General features: G+C 33.6%; 1 protein-coding gene across 1 annotated transcript in view; it reads right to left on the bottom strand.

Annotated features, from left to right (window-relative positions):
* The window catches only part of LOC144437566 (glycine receptor subunit alphaZ1-like), a 40539-nt gene extending 17035 nt beyond the window's left edge, over positions 1 to 23504 (bottom strand). Inside the window, exons 1-3 of the mRNA XM_078126528.1 lie at positions 23373 to 23504; positions 17500 to 17621; positions 11350 to 11417 (exon numbers count right to left, since the gene is read on the bottom strand). Of these exons, the coding sequence (XP_077982654.1) occupies positions 11350 to 11417; positions 17500 to 17621; positions 23373 to 23464 (282 nt within the window). The 5' untranslated portion in view covers positions 23465 to 23504. The remainder of the gene's footprint in view (positions 1 to 11349; positions 11418 to 17499; positions 17622 to 23372) is intronic.
* Positions 23505 to 23750: the final 246 nt, after the last annotated feature.

The following is a 23750-nucleotide window of genomic DNA, read 5'->3' as shown; positions in this document are numbered from 1 at the left end:
CTAGATATATGTTCAGCTTCATAGACAGTACCATTCTCGATAAGTCTTGATTCATTTTATCATGGGAATTAAATCTAATTAAATCTCACTATCACGTCACATATCCTCAATGTGAACATTTAAAGGTAGTTAGCATGACAGATTGGTTAGAAGAGTTGCATTTTCAAACATTATCGCTGAAAATCCCTCACTGTCATAAAATAACCAGATTTAAACTGAACACCCTTCCGTAAGGGTATCGTCTTGCTATCATATATATAATTCAAACTCCCTGTTCAAACCAGACATTGCACCCTCACTGTGCACTGAATATATATAGGTCAATGTAAAGGTCACCAGTGTTCCTACAATTTTGCGAAGTAATACACGTAGGCTAGATCATGAACAACAGTGTTGAAGACCAACAATTTATTTTCGTAGGCTTATAGATTTCATAATATTGCTATAAATCATACTTTACTACATCTTTTTTTATATCTGTACCAAATTATATGAAAATTGAAACTTGAATTCATAAGATATAGACTAATTGCTGAAAACCGTTGATTATGCAAATGAGTCATTAAAATTTATTGGATGTTTACCAAAACCTAATCAGATCTTTCTTTTCCCATAAGGAAGATGTGTACCAAATTTCATATCAATTGACCCTGTCGTTGTGGCGAAAACGATGATACAGACACACACACACACATACACACAGACATTTATGTCCCTATAGTATCTCCTTCCTTACTGAAGGAAAAAACGATTGGCCTAGAAATAAAATAAGGTTGACGAGAAGACACACAGCTAAACGTTGCGAAATATATTAACATGTAACATCTTAAGATAACATAACCTTTCAAACATGTCAATTTTGCTATTCTGTTTTCCTTTTAACTTTTCTTATTACAAATCAGACCCTTTGATCAATACATTCTTTACCGCGATTCTATCATGATTTATGTTTTCGAAATTCCTGAGCGCCTTATACATTTTATTAAATTTGATGTTTGTTAAGACCCAGTTGAATCATACATGTATTCCATTATGTGATGGCTCGATAAGCTTTTACAGGTTCACTTACGGTCAAATTTCCGCGGTCCGTTCAATCACAAATCGCTGTAATATATGCAGCCTGCATAATAAAACACTACACACTTTTTACGTCAAACTGACGATACGTACAGTCTCGACCATTAAGGACACAGGCTTAAGTTTAAACGTTTGAACAACACACATTAGACAATAACAGTTTACCGATATCTCAACGATGCCAAGTGTCTTAATAAAGTCACCATTAAGTCTCTATATAATTAGGAGTAGTCACATGACCGTGTGACACATATAATGGAGGTCATTGAAGGGCACTTCCTTTGCTATGTCGTGAGTTATGAATAGTAATTCACATGTAAGAGCCTAACTGTAGTTCAAAATGTAAAATGTGGCAAACCACTTTATATATTCAATCTGTAGATAAATAAAAGTATTGATTCAGAATATTGTTAAGTCAAACATTCATTTGGACATATATCCCAAGTTGACGACGTTTGCTGTTGATGAAAATCACAAGACAGGATACCTTCCAGCATAACTGTTTAATCTACTGCACCAATCTCTGTTCTATACCAACCATTATCAGATGTATCTACATGTTGAGAATGAAATATTGTTGGTTTGGCACAGCATTTGTAGATAAATATCCTGCCGTTGATTACATTGGTAAGAAAAGTGTTTTTAAATCTTCATGCTTAATTTCCAAGAAAGTTCATTACAATTATTTTGATATTGATTTATTTTTATTACAAGTCACTTAAATTATGAATGTATCAGTATTACTTTTGAACGTTGGAGCACTGACTGATTTCGAAGGGATGCATGCATGCACCCTAATTAAACGAGAATTTTAGTATCATTAACCGTTGTAGGCAACCAAACGCCTATTTCGGCAAAGTATGTACTATAAGAGTACCAAACACATCTAAATGAAGGAATCTAAATACAGCTTCTGCAATGAAATTCAAAGCATTTAAGACAATTTCCATAATTTCTCCAAATATATGATATTTTCTCCAATCAATATTTTATTTATTTATTCATTCTGATGATAACCACTATCTACATCAAATGATTGTGTGTAGCAAGGAGGTATAGGCACTCAATACACAGGCATGTTAGTGAACCCTCCCTTTTTACCTGACCTTTGTCATATCTCTATTTCATCTAATTCTGACTTTCTTTACATACAATGTAGATACATGACATGTAACTACAACAAATTTTGACATGTCATATCTCTATTTCATCTAATGCTGACTTTCCTTACATACAATGTAGATACATGACATGTATCTACAACAAATTTTGACATGTCATATCTCTATTTCATCTAATGCTGACTTTCCTTACATACAATGTAGAAACATGACATGTAACTACAACAAATTTTGACATGTCATATCTCTATTTCATCTAATTCTGACTTTCTTTACATATATACAAGGAAGTACAATGTAGATCAATCTGATTAAAATCTGATGTAGGGAACTTGGTACATTTCTTTATTTACCTCCCATACTTTTGTTGACATTTCTATTGTTATCTTTGGATATTTTCTATTGTTTGGTGGTTGTTTAGTTTTGAACATCAAGTGTTATATTGTAAGAGAGATTCTAGTTGGCTATACGTAAGTATGAAATTTGGTATGAGAACGCCTATGGTATTGTGTCAGATGTTGGCATCAGGTGCTCACAGAACAAAAAAAAAGAAATGACAATAAAAGAAGGAGGTAAATAAAGAAATCCATGTTTCCTACATCAGATTGAGTGTAGATACGTGATGAACAAATGTTGACGTTTTTAACAACTGTTCGTCAACATAGAAAAAAGCGGGGTATGAAGACAATCGTTTGGAAGTATGTATGGCTTTAGACAAAAGCTTGAAGCATATTAATTATTTTTCAGCAATGCTACTGATGGAAACAGGCAGCTAATACCGCAGATTAGGATAAAAGCTTACCGTTGATTGGGATAATTATCTCGATTGGGATAAATATTTGTATCATTTGTCAGATCGTAGTCTAAAAATGAGAAAATTAATATATTACGCTCTCCTAATGTTAGTCTATGGACAATTCAGAGTTGTCCATGTCTCTTTCCGTCAAAAGCTTAAAGCAATTATGACAAAGACTATGTAGAATACTGTCAAGTTGAGACCCGGGTGAGCGTTAAGGATAAAAGAAAAAAAATGTCTTCTCTTCAATGTACCAAGCATTACAAAAATATACAGCAAATAATGTAAGATAATGAGTTGGGTCATCAGAGCAATTTCCCTGGTAACGATGGACTGAAACCCATTAAAATTCGATAGTTTCATAAGAAGTAAGTATCTCTAACGTTAGCAACTATGCAGCTGTAGGTTCCCATAAATAATTCAGGTCTAGATGTGAAATTACTGACACCTGGATGTTTACAAAATCTCCTATTTCATATGAAAAATTGAAAATACAATCGATAGGTTTCTGTGCTATCTGGCATATATGTAATGGGATAACCAGTAGCCTCACGGGGTACTTCCATATCTAAGAAAGTTATATGTTAAGTTTCAAAACGAAACGTGTAAAAAAAGTAAAATGTTGTATCAAGTTTCAAAATGAAATTAGAATAGAATTTGGTATCAAGTTTCAAAACGAACTAAACGTCGAATTTTGCTGTATACACTGCTAAAAGCATTGGCAAAGTCTAACAAAATGACCTGACCTACATTTATGTTTCAAAGCTAGAAATGTGATCTCATAGTTTCTCGACAACATTATAGATTTAAAAAAACTAATCTAATTCTAATTAAAATGTATCATGAATTGTGATTTGGTTATTTGACTCAGAGTACAAAAATTATATTATTTTAGTGGTCATTTACGTTCGTTTTAATATTTGACATTTTTAAGGCTGTTATAACAAGTCTCAGTCTATAATTTTAATGACCATTTACTATCCTTGTAACATTTGACATTTTAAGGGTGTTAACGGTATAATTGTCTTTGTAGCATTCACCTTATTTATGTTTTTGTATTTTATGTGCAGTGCTTTTGAATATTGTAAATAGAAAAGGCGCTTTAGAAAATAAATAAACTTAAACTTAAACTTAAACTTAATGTATTCGAGCGATGATATACGTCCAATCCATGGATGATACTCCCTAACTTGTCTTCTTTCTAAACACTTCGACCATTACTACGTACATGTACTTCAATCTTATCTAGGTATTGCTCTTTTTGATTGCTTCATATTCGGTACACATAATATAGAAATCAGTGAAGTGTACTACCGAGTAATTGAATCCTATGCAGTTCCTGTTCAGGCACACATATAGCTTATTATTTACTCTGGTCTCCTAGATCAGAGTATATATTCACAACTTGCTTTTTAAGAAGCAACCGTATTTGGAAATATTAATTACACGCACATTAATGACAGAAAATGCCATCGCAGCAGTTTTTTCATTTTGTTTGATGAAGGATGCAATTTACCCTCATTAAATGTGTGTGTGTGTGTGTGTGTGTGTGTGTGTGTGTGTGTGCGTGTGTGTGTGTGTACGTACGTACGTAACGTATATACAAACTCATTTGCTATATCTATGTAACCAAATCATAAACTAGAATATATTGTAGTTGCTGCACTGGAAAGATAAGTAATATATTTTCGAGATCATAATTAATATTGCAATATATGGTAAAAGTTCACATATTTTCCATTTGATTAAATATTTTATCATTATCTATTCCGAAGTGATAACATTTCATACGACGAAGTTGTTAAAGCTAAAACGAGATAACAAACCATATTTTGTTAGCATATAGCGAAAATGTTCGTGTTTGCTGAAGCGCGTGTGAGGTCTTTTGGTTTCATTATGCCTTAGGGAGATAAAGCCTTACTATTACCTGCTGATGATAACATGGGGTTATGAGGTCATATATCTTAAATTACTCACGCATAGGAAGCTGCAAATGTTCAAAAAATGTAATGTTCAAAATACTAATAAAGTATAATTAATGATCCAAGACATGTACCCCATTATATTATATTGGTTTAAGATGGCGACAGAAATTTACGTGTTCATGACTGTGTGACTGTTCATGATTTGGATTCACTTCTTATTTGAACGTTAATATCTGCACTATTTGCAACTATAACGTTTTTTTGAAACTGTTTACTTAGATATAATTGACATACTCTTAAATATCGCGTACACCATAAAACAATATTGAATCCGTGTCGATAAACATATTTGTATAGCAGTACATAGTATTGTGTGATATATCCAATTAAATCGATTTAATCGCCCGCACCCAAAAATCAGTGCCCTAGTGAATCACGATTTCAACTTAGTATTACACTATACTATAAAATAGACCTCTAATTTGCATGTAAAATGTCTAATTGTGGGTATTTTAACAATTTTCAGTGAATTTATTGTTGTTGTCTGGTCAAACAATTATTATAACATTGCAATAATTAATCAATGGACGCTGGGATTTCGAATTCGAATTCGGTTTCTTTCATTTAGTGATTCTGCTTCTTTGCTTAGTATTCTAATAAACTACAGTAAACCGGTAAGGACAAAGATTATTAAAATTTGATTAAATGTCAGAACAGATCACTGTTTCAGTATACAATACTTTATACAAATTGCTGCAACAGGTTATTAAGTGAGGTTAACCATTTAATGCGATGTACAACTGTGAAATATAAATGCTTGTAGGCCCAAAACGTTTGATATAACACTTGGGTATATTTTGCTTGTATGAATAGTAATATTATGGTTTCGTATCATCTCTGCCTGCCACATATTTACATGCCTCAACTTAGTATTTTTCGTTTAAAAATGATATTAAACAGTTACTATTTTTTAAGAATAAGACAGCTATTATAGTTTATTCACTCAGCCAACAGGCGTTTATGTCGATTATATTGTTTGGGTCATCTGAGTTCTTGACATGCGCAAAGTAACAACTGATTGAAATTCTGCCATTTCATACAAGCTCCAAACTACAAAACGTTACGTTTGAAAGTGAACATTCGACATAGGCCTATTATTATACTCTCGTTGACTCACCAATATATTTTATAGATACATGTAACGTTAAACAATTTATAACACCCCTGAATGTATCTGCAGCTTTATCCCCTCACCTGAGTTACTGAAGTTGCCTTAATATTTAGTTCATGAAGATGGTAATGTGGATGCCATACCACGACTCCATATCATTATCTATGACTATGGTGTCGAATTAAGACGTAAATGTGAATACTGGATTATCTATGTTATAAATGTCTTGGAAATATACATGATCGCGATATTTTCTAGACAAGTACTATTATACTGTTATTCAATTTTAGTTTATGGTGATAACATTTGTTTATCCACGTTTATCCATGTTATATCATTATCACAGAGCTAAAATGTAATTTTTCCCTTCCTTTGAAAATGAAATATTCTTTAAAATATATATATCCCGAATAGCATTTTCATCAACTTATGATCATTGCTCTTCAGGTAAGGTATCAATATGTTCGATTATTCGTATGAATAACTACGATGATCTACTTATTCAGTATTTGAAGGCCAGTGGTCCACTTTACAATAAAACAATATGGTACAAGGCACTGAAACTAATATGTCATATAGCAGTACTCAATGTACCATTTAATTTAACTATAAGTCTATATTTAAGGGACGGTGTCACATTGCTACTCCGTTCATTTTTGTATAGATATAACATTCTATATAGATGAATGCCGCTGTCTTCCTTGATATATTCATTTCTGGAATCATTCATAATTTAATTGCTTGTAACTGTAGAAAGCCCTTTGCATATATTGTAATTATAAAGCTCTTTGAGTTGACATGGCATCTGGATGGATGAATGGATGAGTCTGTGGGTGGGGGATGGCGTTGAGTTTGGGTTTCACTTGTGTCTTATTGCCAATGCCTTCATGAGACCTGAGGTTACCTTCCATTTTAAAAATGTCAACATGAGACTAATTCGTGAGCTAGAAATATGAAGAACTATCAAATATGTTATCGTTGATTTGCCTCACTCACGCTTCCGACTAGAGAATCCCTGTAATGAATTCCAATCACGCCTAACCTTGTACGAGTTGATACGATGCCAGTACAGGTAAATCCCCATGGCCATGCATCCATGTATGTAATGTATTGTTACTTGTACCATACTTTTCCACATTTATCATTTTGATTGGATTAGACGCAGGAGTTTGTTATACAGTTTAGATGATAAGTTGAATGCTTTCATGTGACATGAAAGTAACACATTTATCACTACAATTTGGCCTAATCCGTCAATTGTTTTCTATCGATAGATTCTTTCTTAATACCTCATGATAAATCTCTTAAATATCTTATTACGGTGATAATATTTCATTATATTAATTCAGGTCAATTCACCAATATATCGTACAGTAATAATTAGAACTGTAGTTCTGATCACATTTGGAATAACTTATAAGCTCTGACTTAAATACACTAATTAAAGTTGTCCTTTGTCATATATTACACAAAAACGTTAATAGCATATGTCGTTGTCAATTCCGCTGTTAATTGCATCCTTTACGCACAGTTAGTAATTGCAAATTCTGTACACCTGCTTCGATATAACCGTATCATGCAAACACAAACTAATTGGTTGTTTCCCTTTGTCTAGGGACCTAAAACATTGGTTATACCTGTCCCTGTCCGGCAATTTATATTGAAATTACAGATGATAGAACGATAATTTTATGCAGATGTGATGCACAATACAGGGAAAGATACATTTTTTCTCAGGCCTGCGAGAAATAAAATAGTAAATTAAGACAACACTGTTTTACTCCAATCATAAATAAAATCTTTAAGCTCTATAGAAGCAACTTCAACTTTGATTGCACTATTATTTCATCGTTATGACGCAATTAAAATTAATCACAAAAACAATAACTTGGAGCTAGTCTCAGCTATTAATTGAATTGTGCAAATCATTATCAAACTATCTTTTCTGTTTAAATCCCCTGTTATCGTCTGAATAACATGAATTCCTGAACCTTAGAGTGAACTTCTCTTATAACAGTAACCCGATTAAAAGCAATGTTTCTGATTTACTTTATGTGCACACGGTTAGGATAAAAACGAGGATGAAAAGCATGTACAATTATACATGTCAGTATTACATTTAAATTCTCTTTTCCATATACTCTATATATCACTTCTTCTTGCATTATTTGATCACAATATCGTATGGTTTACAACTTGTGTTCAATTAATTCATAACTGTATGTGCAGATTCCATTACAATAAAGAGGACAATCGCATCTTCAAAAAAATGACCTCGTATTGCTTTGTTTGTTTCTTTGTGTTTGGCCTCTGTTGTTTTTCATGATTTTGGATACATTTACTTATAACCATTAGTCTAGTTTGGCTTTCAGACATTTAGTCAGAGTGGGGTTATTATTTAAGTTTTAATGTCAGTTAAAACAGAATCAAATTAGTTATTGTGCTAAAACTTATTTCAGTGATTTCGCAAGATGTTGTTAGGGATGTGGATATGAGCAATCAATAGCAAGAAAGTCCTATTTTCAAAACGTCCACAACACTAATTTCTCGATTGCCAATTTTAGACGAAAGCCCAATAGGCAACTAGGGGAGAGTGAAAAGCTTGTACAATTATACATGGCTAATATTAACTTTCAGTATTAACTAACTATGTTTTGAAAGAAATTAATGCGCCTTAGAGTCTACATATTGGTTCGAATGTCTTCTGTTTTAAAAGGTTATTCGACGCTGTCCACCACAAATAACGAGTTTCCTTCGTCATTTGTATTCCCACATATGAATACGTAGCTTTCTTCGGGAGTAATTACTTCAGATAGCAAGCTGTCCTAGCAGTCATGTAACTGACAGTAATGAGAGCAACTAGATGGATCTAATCAAACTTTTATTCTAAAGGTAATTGAGTTTTATGATATTCTTATCGAATGACATAAATGAACAAGCCTACTTGTCAAAAGTATCAATGTCAGAGTACCAACTTAACTGGAACAATCGTATATAGTTAGTTATCAAGTTGATCAAGTAATCTGACGAGGAATGTTTCATAGGATTGTGTTTAATTTCCATGTAAATTATATTTAATGAGTCTATTTGATGTAACCGATGCTAGAGAGTCCTGTCAGTGATAACGTGTGTGGTGGGGTGGGGTAAATATCTCAAGTAATAGATTTTACGCAAAGAAAGATTATATGTATTACAATATGTAACTTGTGCAGTGTCAGATTATACTTGGAATGAGAAAAGGTTGTCTGGCAGAAGTAGTCTGTCCTAAACATAGAATGATCCTATGTAATTCATATGGCTCCACTGATACGACCACCTTTAATTGAACTATGGGCAATTAGATGTTCTACTTGTACAGCCTTAAACTGTTTATAGCGAGTATCTTATTCGGTACGTGATCAGTATCATTGTTAAACTATGGAGAGTGTTATTATACCCAAAGACGAAGAGGACTTGGATTTTTAAAAAACATTTCAGTGTACAAATGACATTCTATATCTATTCTGCAGTCGATGGGAGAAATAAGATGTGGAGTAAAATATTTGTAAGAGTAGACTAAACGTAAATGGCCCTATGAGATTATCACACTCCCTAATAATATTAAAACATACAGGTACTACAAATTGACACCCAGCTATCACTTTATGCTTTTGTTGCGGTTTATGCTTTTTATTTATTGCGCGATTGATAGAATTGTCGTTCTGTATGGTTTACAATATTTGTCATTTGATAATCATGATGAACAAATGATAAACACAAATCAATCACCCTAAGAAATAAAAAGCTATCAACATATAACATAATCTATCCCTAATATCCGCTATTGTAATCGTTGTCTGTAAATGAATGCATATGATTTTGACAATATTTGATTAAAACAATGAAGATATTGATAATGGCAGTCTGGTCCCAAACCATGTTACAATGAGGAAGCTCATCAGACAGTCTAAATAACTTAAACCATATTGTTGACACTACGTCCCTGTCCAATTAGTCTTGCAAACAATCGTCCCGCTATGCATAAGTATTATCATACGTCTGAGAGTTAGTAATCTTTTGTGATTTTCAGCACACAGTTAGCTCAACAATCATTACACCGAGGACACTTACATATGCAAATAATGTACCTGACGAATTTCAATTGAATTTTGTGAACTAGAATGTAGAATAAGGCAGGTTCGTGATGAATGACATATCTTGCACTGTAAGAGGAAATCAACAATAATTCTGATTTGATAACTTTGAGGATCAAGGATTATATGTTGCCTCATAAATGTAAGATTTGTGTCATAACGTTAAACCACAATGTGCATAGATTATGTGTAAAACTCCACTAACCATGCATGAACACTGGAAATGTAATTATTTAACCAAGCTGTGCATGCATTTCTACAGTTTAGGTAACTTATAGCTGTTAAACTTTAAATACCATGCTAACAGGTAAATAAAGTTTCGATAGTCACTTGTCGACAAGGATCATCCCTGATAACACCTCTGTTATAACATGCGGTTTTTGGTATGTTTTCCCTTATCAATACCATTCATTTTTGCAAACATCACACATTTGTCTTCATTTATATTTGGCGGAAGACAGCAGTCAACACTAATAACAAAACATCAATACTGAACTACTTCAAGTCTGTTTTCATTATATGTCCCATCGTTAATCTTTAAACCATAACAGGGTGTATCCCCCGATAATTGGCATCATAAACACATGAGAAATAAAATTCTTTTTAATAGCAGGTAGCCTTATTGCCACTTTGAAAAGCATCGACCTGTGAATCGTAAATTAATCTATATCATCGATTTTAGTAGTAAATAACAAATTCCAATTTATCATGGGGATTTTTAATCAATGCTAGATATTACTATATCATCAATTTCAACCTTCAACTTATTTACTAGCCATAACATGCTGATTGGCAGTAATTACAAATACGCCTATTCATTCCATTACCAAGTTTATACATGCATTGGCTACAACTGGAATATTAATTATTTCAATACGACAACCAAAGCACTGTTAAAATATCAATAATTTGAATGTTAGTTAGGAGTCGATCTTACCCATACGTATTACGATAACCGGTTGATATCATGATGGGGTGTATTTTGGGTGCGGACAATTTGGTTACACTGAGTGCAACGTATTATAAGTAAGTCATTATATCTTACAATTAAAATTCAGTTTCAAAACATGTTCCAGTTGCATCTTATATGTACTATTATCGATGGACGTATCACATGCTGACTTACCATTGATGTTGTAATCGAGTCAAAACCGCTCACAATAAACATATCATAGTCAACCATTACAGGAGCACCTATGTATAGATAAACAAGAACACAGACATTATTATCCATTACAACGGTTACATTCCATTCATTTTCCCGGCCTTTGTGGCAAACTTCCTGCACTTTTAATCCTGAGATTAATGAGCCATTGCTAATAGATGAAAAATATTACTCTGAACAAGCCGAATAGTAATGTTAATTTTTATTCCAACAAGATTTCATTTTAGAAAACAATAAAAATATGAATTAACATCTCCGTAAACGTATTATTGATGTCGCCGCTAACATAATGACTTGATTGCAAATGCTAATGAAACGTAAATACAACGACACTTAGCTGCAACGGTGGGTGACTTCAGTTTGAATTGGCTCCTCGATGTATAGTCACTAGAATATTTGAGCCCTAGGTAAATATTTCTGTTAACATCTATTAATCAGTAAGATACATTGTCAATGTTAATGACTAATTATATATTAGACATGAACATTAATTTTGCTCAATTTATATTCTTTTCCGCCTTAAAGAGGCCATATGTATGACAAATGCATGTTTATTTTCGATTTTTCTTACTGTTACATTTTGTTTACTTAACCAACAACGACAAACAACATACTACCAATCCGTGTTTGTAACACAAGCCGCAGAAAATAGAAAACGTAAAACGAATTGTCGTGTGTATGGGAAGTTGGCTGACAATAGACGGGGTAAAGATAAATAACTATTACATCACGGCCGCGCCAGTCTGCAAAAATGTATGTCATTTCTCCGTATATTAAAACTATATATGAATTTATTGGGAAGCCACAGACTCATTGTTGACTGTAGGTAGCAAGCTGATTGATTGGGTTTTATACCTAGTGAATTTAAACAAAGCACTTCCTGTTCTACAATGACGAAATATTTCCATACTTGTTTTTTTTTTTTTAAATACTCTTAAACAATTTCTTCCGATGCATGTAGGGACTTCATCTATATGGCTCCACTATGGAGGAAAAGACATATCGAAGTTAACGTTGTTGTCTTAATTAATAATCCAAATGAATACCATTTCTAATCCATGGAAATTTCAATCACTAGACAGTACCTGTCCAAGTACATCATTGTAACTAGTCTCACCCAAAACTCTATTGCATTCAGTACTTTCAGGGATTGTGTACTACTACTATATGCACCCTACTGTTTTTCCATTACATATTTCCTGAATACAAGTACAATATGATATGTTTACTGTTCCAGTTTCCTTTTATGCTTGTCAGTAATGACGGGTCAACAGACTGAATTGTTTGAAACATACAATTTTGACACATCAGGGAAAAATTACGTTGCTTTATTTTGATGCTTGACGTGCTTTCTTTTACTTTGGTTGGCCTCCTTTGTCCTGTCTTTGCTTCCCTAGTTTAAAAAGGGGATTAAAAAACGCGAGTTGCAGGCTGCATGCGTGTATCGTGTTCTTTAATTATTAATAAAACTAAAATAACTTGTACATTGTTGCAAACGCGATGACATGTTTGTATATGACGTTAAACATGCCGGATATCAAGGGTTGCGGAGTATGACTCATTAGTTTTTTTGTGGTTATGTGTGTGTGTGTGTGTGTGTGTGTGTGTGTGTGTGTGTGTGTGTGTGTGTGTTGTGTTTTGTTTTTTTGAGTGTGGAAACCTTGTCATAACCAAAGGTTAACACGAGGACAAGGACAGGCAAGGCCGGCTATACTATTGGGATAATAGGGAAATGCATTGACACAAATAACATTACTATTTGTTCTGAAAACATAGTAACGTGAAAAGAATCCATTAGTCTGTTTTTGATATGTGCATAATAACGCAAAAATCGTGACAAACTGAAAACAAAGCAAAGTGTAGCTTTAGGCAGGGAAAACTTATCACCAATTTCACTGAGCGATCCAAGTTAAATATTCGAACAACTACTGATTTTAATATAAGCATAATAGCTCTAACAATGCTACGCTAGAATGACTGTACTGCATTAATAACATGCATGAAGTATTCAAAATGGTTAACTATAGTCATATGAATAATTCATCTCATAAAGTCATCATCAAATACAATGTCATAATGGGCGGTGTATATTTTCTGTAATTATTTTAAGGTCAATAGGTAAACATGAAAACCCTCCTTATCCATCACTGTTTATTGATGTACATACTGACACTTCTAACGTGAATTCTGTATCGTTGATAATTCTAATAGCTATTTCATCGGCGATGTTAAATTATTTGATTGACACAATAAGCACTGCCAAATACATTTTAGTTGTAACTGTTATAAGCTCTTTGTATCACACAAGCATCGCATTGTTCTTGTCATATTTAATTCATTCAATTCCCGTTGGAAGTCTACATCAATATTAAAGTGTGTATACGTATAAAGCTAAGATCTTTCAAGAGAGTGTCAAAGGTTGTTTTGTAAAAAATAAAATGAGCTATATACATGGTTGCCCTTACAGCAATGTCGACACATCAGATCGGGTTCTGTTTTGAAAGGATCGCATGACCTAGAGCCAAACACATCATTGTATGAGCTGTATCATAGAGTAAGGTGGAAAAAGATAAAGTGTGTTTCCAATAACATGGCCTCAGAAGGTAGGGTAGGTCGGTCAGGGTTTTACTTTATTTTATCCTTTTAATAGTTTTTTTTAATATTGCTTCGACCGAAAAACAAACAAAATGTCGGTAAGAAGACCTCTTCTGTGTTAGTTTGATGAACTACGTACAGACGTTACTGGGGAAAGAAAACAGACGTGCATGAAGGTGAAGAAGACAGAGAATTTCTTATTTCAATTTGTAAAATTTAGGGTCGGAGGCTTAAACTAGGGTCGGTCGCTTTATCAGAAAAATACATTTTTGTTTTTATTTGGCCTAAGTGTAGTACTCGGCCAACCTAACCATTGAATTGTATTTTAACGACTTCCCAGGAGATGTAAATTGTAATTTTACATTTCACGTTTCAACTGATAGCACGAAGCATCCTAAAGTACGGATACTACATATTCTAGTCTGGTACATATATAGAGCGGATCGTATGCATGATTGAATTACAAATAGAAAAGCACTTTCAGTAAAACTAGGTTCCATCAAGATAGCATATAAACAACTACAGACTCATGACGCGCTTACAGAAAACTTGTGTTTTTTTCAGACAATATGTTCGTTATACAAGTTATTAATTATAAATCTAAGAATACGATAGATTTGATCATCAGTGTTGCAACGAGTTGCAAGAACATTCCTGAGATTGATTCTCGACTACACATTCCGCTCTTAAACCAGTACTAGTTTGTGTGTGTTTTGGTGGGTTTTTTTTTTGGGGGGGGGCGGGGTGGAGCGAGGAGGCGGCGTCTTGTTTCTTTTACGATGTATGACTTTTAATTAAAGTAAGGAAATACACATTGCAAACAAACAGTCGTACAACAAATGGACTCCATTTTCTGTCCTTAGACGACAACTTCGCCGTCAGAAGACATTCTTGTAAGTTTTGATGGATATGATTAAGAAGGGGGTGGAAATGAAACGATTTCCTGTGGTTTTGAAAGAGTAATGATTCATTCTTGGGGGGGGGGGGGATGAATGTCCTTTACAAAAATAAAAATACAGTTATGTCTTGTCAGCCAATTCGTTGTATCATCGCTGCCTAACATCCAAATCTCAAAGGAACACATTAAATGATTCAGAAGTAAAGCAAAGATTCATTTCGCAAATTAAAGCATCCATAAAAGGAAAGAATGTATCAGCTAAAAGTTGGGATAACCTTTACATGAGTACATATATCGCCATGTGTTATCTAACCAGATTGATGAATAATTAATTATTTGATCATTAGATTGGCGATTTGGAACAACCAAGACCTGATTAATATTTAAAACTTACCCAAAAGAGATTTTAAAGTCTTCAAAATGCACTGTATTAATTACATGTAAATATGTCAACTTGATAACAGATGGTTCGAAGACTTGAAATGTAATGAAAGCACATTTGTAATCTCTTATAAATTCAAATGATTTGCCATTACCGTATTTCAAGATATAATTTGATTCAGTAAAATAAATTAATCAGCATCAAAGACTTATCTTCTTTGACAGATAAGGTTTTATTGAATGAGAAGTGTTCTTGATTGTGCTTGTTTTATATCCGATACATTCAAACATTGGCTAAGTGGTCGATGGTGTAATTTATGTTTCAGGAACTACACGTGCTAGGCATTTTTTATTGATTCCATTGCTTTAGAGTATTATGAAATTAAAATGTCAAATCGTGGCTTCAAATATTTACAAATTCTCAAAATGTTGTGTGATCGATAAAATTGTGCATTTCAAAGTTGAAGTTGAAGTTCATCATACGACATCTTATTAATAATTTCATGAATACTTAGACAACTGGTATAGTTGACACTCAAACACTATGTTATAAACTCTGAAATACATTTCTTCAATACCTGCATATAGGACATTGGAGGCATAAACCGTGTGAGAATTTAGAATCGGGTCAGAGATATAGCAATTCCAGAAATATCGAATTACAGGGGTGTGAACAGCTTGCATATGCCATTGTTCAGTTTGTCTGCTCTTTTTGCGATCAATGCTGTGTCTTGCAAAACACATATTCACACGAAGGAGCATGTCGACTTTGTATCAAGTGTATGATATACGTTCCAAACCACTTGTAATATAATTGAGCCCTAATAATGGTACTACATATTATATGCCAGTATTAACTGGTGTAGGACACGATATATTAGACGTACTTTGAGGTCTGAAGTATCAGCATTGCACTACTGTCCTAAATTCAAAACATTAGCCACGTCAGCTTTTACTGAGGTATTCTAGTGTTCCAGAAACATTATCTGTAAGACTTCGCAGTATTCACATTTTACAGTGAACCTATCTTACGAGTTGATAGCCTTTGTAGCGGAAATTTACATGGTCCATCTATAAATTGCCACTATATACTCTAGTTAAATGTAATTCGATTGAGTTTCTAGCAATCTCGAACCTGCATGTTAGTCGAGGTTAACGTATGAAATATCAATGTAATTTTGATTTAACTGAGATCCTCTCCTTATCCAGATTGGTTGGTAAATGATATAGCTGTGACCATTACCTATGTATATATTTCGTGGCGCTATTTGCTAAACAGGTAGTTTTATAACACTAGCTACTAAATGTCAGATTTTACTATATCTGCCCACGCGCAATAAAGCTTTAAACGTTACGTACATTTGGTATGAGACAATACTCCATCGTAAAGTTTGAACAAATTTACCCAGGGTGACTTCTCACTCAGGGATTATAGGCTACTCTTAAGTGCCAAAGGGGCACTTTGTCTTAAAATACCCCTTGTATTAGGGGATAGTCAGGTTCGTTTTGTGAAACCTTCAGAATAGTATATCTACAGTACTGAATCCCACGAATAATCTCTGTCTCTTAAAACAATTGTAAAATCAGATAACTGTAAATTGTCAATAAGTTAGAGTAAGATTAGATAGCTTGTCAGTCTAGTAACAGTTTTTTTCAAAAAAAAGTGGGAATATTTAGATGGTATTAACGATGGATGGTAATAAATGGGCAAAAAAGTGCATACATTCGCATACATAATTTATATAAATGTGCAGCGTTTGATTCTTAACAAACAAGACTCTGTTGCTAAACTAAATGTCACACAGTTCCATCGCGGCTAGCCTAATGTTCTGTTATTTAACCCTCTTTTCTCCCTAGGGGGCATTTGTTTGTACACAACTAAGTGCACGTTGAGAGAAATAGGATTTGTCAATCAATTTGACGTGTTTTGATTTGACGTGTTTTCGTTTCATTCTTTGAAATAACACAAAGTGACCGTTAAGTATGAGCTAGATTGAATGGGAAATATCCGGTTTCCTGGTAGCGGGAGGAAACTATGAACATCCCGAGGACATCTTTAATTGTACTTACAGAAAACACAACGCGCTATCATCGTAAGACGTGACTAGAGACCTTAGTCCATGACAAGATTTTATTAAACGTATGGAAGGGAGAGAAGAAAGGAATTATTGAGCAAAAACAGTAAAATTGTTCACAAAATGGAGGTATATATTTACGCTGTATTAAATCAAACTTACCATTTGCATTGGGTCTTATCCTCATATCATAACCTTGTAACATGTAGTCCAGTAAATATGTTAAATTATTCTTTGGGTCATAAGGTTCACTTGGCGATCTTTCGATACGATAGCGTTTGGTCCTGTTGAAATATGAGTAAAATTGAATACATCACAGATAAACAGATGGACATACAAACTGGTGGATGGACAGACAGTAAGACGGATAGACTAGCCAGACAGACAGAGAGCCAGACAGAAAGACAGGCAGACAGACAGACAGACAGTATTAATCCCATGTATTAATTTATTTAATTAGGTTAACTAACCCTCCCCCTCTCCGTTTGTACGTCCTGTGTTTTCTCTGTAATGTATTGTTTGCCTTTGTATTGTCTTGCAGTTGTTTTGGAAATAAAAAAAAATATATAAAAAAAAGACAGACAGACAGACAGACAGACAGACAGTCAGACAGACAGACAGACAGACAGACATACAGGCACACACAGACGGACAGACAGACAGACAGACAGACAGACAGACAGACAGACAGACAGACAGACAGACAGACAGATTTTCTGAATATTCCATTACTCTGAATGTCTTTGTGTAATTGAAAAAAAAAATCTAAAAGAACAAATAATTCATGGAAGCACGCACATTGGATAGATTGTATGGATTATCGTAGCTCCCATGGTAGACTTTCCAAGATAAAGAAAACGTGTTGATGTTATCCTATAATGTGACCACGTGTATGTAAAAAAGTTAAATATTAATAGTGTTAAGTCGTCGGTTTTCCTTTTCTCCGAACATAACCATACTGTTTTCGAACAAATTACAAGGGTTGTTGTAATGTACGAAGTAATCGTAATCGTATTTATAGTTTAAACACAGAACTGCCCTATATAAAGAGGGTTATGGCTAATCTATGCAAATGAGGGAAATTCAAACTGCTGTACAGAGCACTAGCTTCTGGTGCTTGTCTTCAGCATTTTTTCTGTACTCCGAGAAACACACAGGTCAGTCATGAATCAAGTACAAATTGTTTGTGAATGTCGTAGGATGGTAACTTGATACACAAATTAGTTGAAAATCAATCTGTTTGTTTCATAGAATGTAAAACCCTTTCAAAATGAGACAAGTTCCCCTGCAAACAGCTGTTTAGATTGTGTGTCACTCAGGATTATTAAAATATGCGACATTTGCATATGTGAACAGCCCAGATTGGGAATGTTTATATTTTGGTGTTTACTTGACATGAGTCATCACAAGTCCTCCACCTCCAAACATACAGTCAGTCATATGCAAAATATGGTGCTAGGCACAGGCAGTCATGTCCATCAATCATGTCTTCACATTTTATTTTAGTTTTCTTTTTTATAAAACCTACAGATCTAGATACACTTATAGATGTACCTAAAAGTCTAAAACCACGTACGATTGTTATTAGTAGAGAGTTTTGTGCAATTGATTAGTTGTCTTTTCCAACCAACTACTGCAACAGTCAGTGTCTGAACTCAACTCTTTCCACCATCTTCAACCAAGCGAATACAAGAATTTACATTTATGGTTGTTCTGGTTTGTTAGTGTATTTGTTTGTTTGTTTATTTGTGTGTTCGTTTGTTTGTTTGTTTGTTTGTTAACATGAACGCAGGATACATAATTCGATATTTTTTATTTCAGGTCTTTCGTTATAACATGTTACGGTCGTGCAATAGAAATTTCATTTTATGAAGTTTATATCAAGATTTATGATTCTAAATAGTGTCATTCCTCACAAATCACTCGTAATTTATGAAACCTCCATGCCGATATGCGTCAATCGTTGACTTGTTATTTGAAAATGTCCCAGACAAAAACTATGGGGAACATGTCCTTCCATTTGTACCATCGATAATTGACTAGTATTGCTTTTATACAACAAGATAAATGAATGTGTGATTTACCACTCGCAATACAATAACAAGTTAAAGGTGGCCTATTTGTGGAAAATTAAAATGCATTGGAACCGTAAATCATGGATGGCTGTCAGGTCCCTGACTTTGACTGTCAGCGATTTAAGATTTCTCTCTTGCAACACTCTGGAAAACTCCAGAATCCGTCCATTTTCGTGAACAGTACAAAACTGATATTTTCAATCATTTGCAGACATTTTCAACCGAGTGTATATGCAATATTCAGAATACTCTCTAGCATTATTTGCTATTATAAGATTTACTTCTACAGGGTGACATATAACATTCATGTATTGGCAAACGAAATTTTTTGTTTGCGGGAAGAGAAATACATTTTTCAACTCTTTGGTTGTCATTTTTTATATAATTGACAATCGCTTGAGAATATCTGCCTCGGGCCAACTTCTCTACATCATCAGAAACGCCTTTCTTAATCTGTCTCATCTTGCCAGGACCTTTTGCCGAAGTTGACTGATTATGTGTACGACAGAGTGTTTGGTATTTTGGCTGCTCACTTACATATGTTGTAACGTATACAGCAGGTTTTGGCAATAACTTGCAACAAGATGTAAAGTGAATGCCTTCCGTACCGGTTTGCCAAAGTCGTTAGATTTCATTCCTGCACACGTACAATATATAATTGTTGGAATGAAAAATTCTTAACTATAGCTACTATACATGAAATACCCTACTAAAGAAATTTGATGTTTATATATACTTAACTTATTGCGTAATTACCGAAAAATCATTAATTATGCACATGTATAATCTAGCTGTATAGAGCACACACAATTTGTTCTCTTCAAAGTGCACACCAAATTACATAGAATTTGAAGATTGTGTTCTCAAATCATTAATTATACAAAAGATCTATTACAATTAAAAACTACATCAGTACACTATATCGATGCATGTACCAAATTATATGAAATTTGAAGTTTGCATTTTTTTTAAATATAGCCTAATAACTGAAAATCATTAATTATTCAAACGAAACATTACAACTAACAGTTACATCAACAATATTTTAGAACATGTGCGCATTGCTATGGTTGATGTATGTACCAAAGTGTATTAAATTTGAAAAGTGCATTTGTAAGATAAAGCCTTATTACTGAAAATCATTAATTAGGCACATTATTCATTAAAACTAACAGTTACACAATAAGCGTTATGAGACACATGTGTCCGGGTATCATAAAGTTATGTACTGAATTATACAGGACTTGAAGCTTGCGCTCTTCAGATATAGCCTAATTACTGAAAATCATTAATTATGCAAATACTCATTAAAGAGCTACATCTACAAGCACTTCAGGACATGGCTTTTTTATTTTCGAAATACGTACCAAAGTATATTGAATTTGAAGAGCATTCTTAAGATATAGGCTAATTACTGAAACTCATTCATTATGCAAATGACTCCCTGCAACATTATCAAATTTTATCGGACATACACTTTATCCTTAAGTATATACATTGCACCAATTTATTAAACATGAAGCGTGTGTTCTTCAGATATAGCGTAATTAATGAAATGTTTATCAAAAAGATAGATAGATAGATAGATAGATAGATAGATAGATAGATAGATAGATAGATAGATAGATAGATAGATAGATAGATAGATAGATAGATAGATAGACAGACAGACAGACAGACAGACGGGCGTGCATGTGGGCGGGTGGGCGGGTGGACGGACGGACGGACGGGCAGACAGACTGACAGACAATTCCTAAAATATAACCTTCCCTTACAGAAGGTTAAAAAGTGTGGTTTTATCGTAGGTAAATGATGGTGGTCGACCTTCAAAGTCATCATCCCATTCATTCAAAAACATTGGTTTGGAAACACAAAGATCCGTATACCCTCATCTTTCCAACGTTCTCTATATGTAATTGTGATTCAAATTATCTGAAAATTTTGAACAATTTCTCTGTATCCTGTACAATGTTTTGAAAGCAGTCAACTCATATGTACATACTATTACTAAACTGTTGTTTATTAAATACATTGGCTCTGTTAAAAGTATACTCTACCAATTCGGTTCTGATTACAGCTGCAGGGGCTTTACATATGTCGAGTACAAGCAAGTAGTGAGCCTAGATAATTTCCCCTTGCCTTGTAGCTAACGTCAATTTAGTTGTTAATAACAGTAACAGAAGACATGTCGTATTTTGAAGTCCAGCGAGTTTTCAGTTGTTGGAAGTATAGCATGTACTGCTTCTAAATTTAAAGCCAATGATATTGATACATGTCTCATTTTTTAGGTCTGCAGCTGACACATACAGACACAGATGGCGTAATTAAAATCAAACAATGGCCTGAAACATTCTATAAATAAATGATATATAACGGCGTAGAGAAGAATAACATGCTATGTTGAGTATCAATGTTATTGTAATAATAGGATAGAGGAAAACTGCACCAACACTAACAGATCTAATTCAGACAGAAATCAATACACAAGATTAATAAAAATATTTTGCTTTACATTGTGAACTGCATTAGATTCGGAATTAGGTAACATTTGTTCACAGGCCGTTTTCTCCCGTTTTGTTTCTTCATGTAACAATAGTCTTATTACGTTATCAAACGTTATCATCATGTTCGTGGTAATATTCAGCAATATTTGATATTTATGTGAATTTATTTGACCTAAATTTTATATTTTTGTAAAGTACAAATGGTTCACAATATATTTTTTCCCTACTATTTCCAACAATGGAGAAACCTGAGCTGTGCAATTAAAGCAATGTGAGTGGTACATTGTAAATACGTGTAATGCCTATACAACAGCTGACGTGTAAGTTTTGTCGATTGCAGTGCAGCTATCTAATTTCACCAATTGCTATTTCAGTAATTAAAAATGTCAGCGGACTTAGTTAAGTTGCATAATATCTAATTACAATATTGTAATTAATTTTTTTCTGAGTGCATTGTTTGAAACTAAAAGATGATTTATTCTAATGTTTTAAAACGAACTTCCTTATCGATCTAAATATAGGGAGTTTGAGAAGATCAAGGACATTCAGATTTTGTTAAATTGCACATTACTGGTTAAATGGCCATTGTATCAATCCGGTAATTAGCACAATTTGTCGATTTTTCTAAACCTTATTATCATTTAGAACTGAATTCATTATGTAACCCCTTTACATCAAATTATTTATTTGATACGAATACGGCTACAAACATCAGAAAAATAATTGATATAATAACAAGTGTAATGTAATCCATTGTGTATTCGAAATGGTTTGTTGACACTTGGATGCTTGGCAAGTGGAAATACTCGCTGGCGAAACAACTGACATACAAAATCAATGAAGCATTGAGTTTTAAACCCGTGATATTTAGAAATATAACCTTGTAAAACTGACATTTTTGAAATCCCTACTGCCCTTTTCAAATGTGCCATATCTGTTGTGTGAAGACGAAAATACACAATCAGTATCAACGATAAGGAGGAAGTTTGGCTGAAGAATATGCTGACATCATGTAATAGCAATACGGCTGTTATATTACTGAAATACTCTCAAACCTAAGAAATGTGTAATATTTCAAAATTAAATTCAAACTGTTATCTTCCTGTATCAACATATATGCCTCATAGTACTCTTGTCGATATAACATTTGATATTGCACGTTTAGTGTGTTCAAGGCAAGGTTTGTGAACTTCAGGATTGATCGCTGCTCAACCTCTCACGTAACAAGTTGTTTTAAAAACATAGTAGCCTTGAATCACTTGCAAAATTGTAATCAAATAGCCAGGGTAAAGTACGAACATGTTAGATGTTTTTAACATGCAAAAAAAGATTTATACAAATGTACATCAGATTGCAACCGATACGCTGTGAACACATGTTCTGTAAAAAATTCTTTCAATTTTTCCTGAATGCACATTTGTCGAAAGTCTATCATAGGAAATATCGTTGGACTTACCCCTCTGTGAATTTAACTTGTGAAGACGAACTTCCAAATATAACCAGAAGGCACCACAAACACGGTGTTAAGTTCCTTGAATACAGTGTCATAATGAAATCCGTCGTTTCTACAAACACAATCAGAAAGAAAGAATAGTATTGTACGACAACTCTAGTCCATTAAACGACTGTGATGCTTTTATGTCGATAGAGACAGACTTAATGTACATGGACCCTCTAAGTACTCGCATTCAGAATGAGCAACCCTAGGTGGGTTATTTTAAACGCGCTTACAATACATACATGTATATGGAGGTTTAATATATGTATTGGCTAAGCTATTATTTTCATATACATAATGTATACATGATGTTTGAAAAGAATACTGACGGTACAA

The sequence above is a fragment of the Glandiceps talaboti genome, chromosome 7 (assembly GCF_964340395.1).
Source record: "Glandiceps talaboti chromosome 7, keGlaTala1.1, whole genome shotgun sequence".
In the NCBI taxonomy this organism is placed as follows: Eukaryota; Metazoa; Hemichordata; class Enteropneusta; family Spengelidae; genus Glandiceps; species Glandiceps talaboti.
This window is presented reverse-complemented; position numbering and strand designations above follow the sequence as displayed.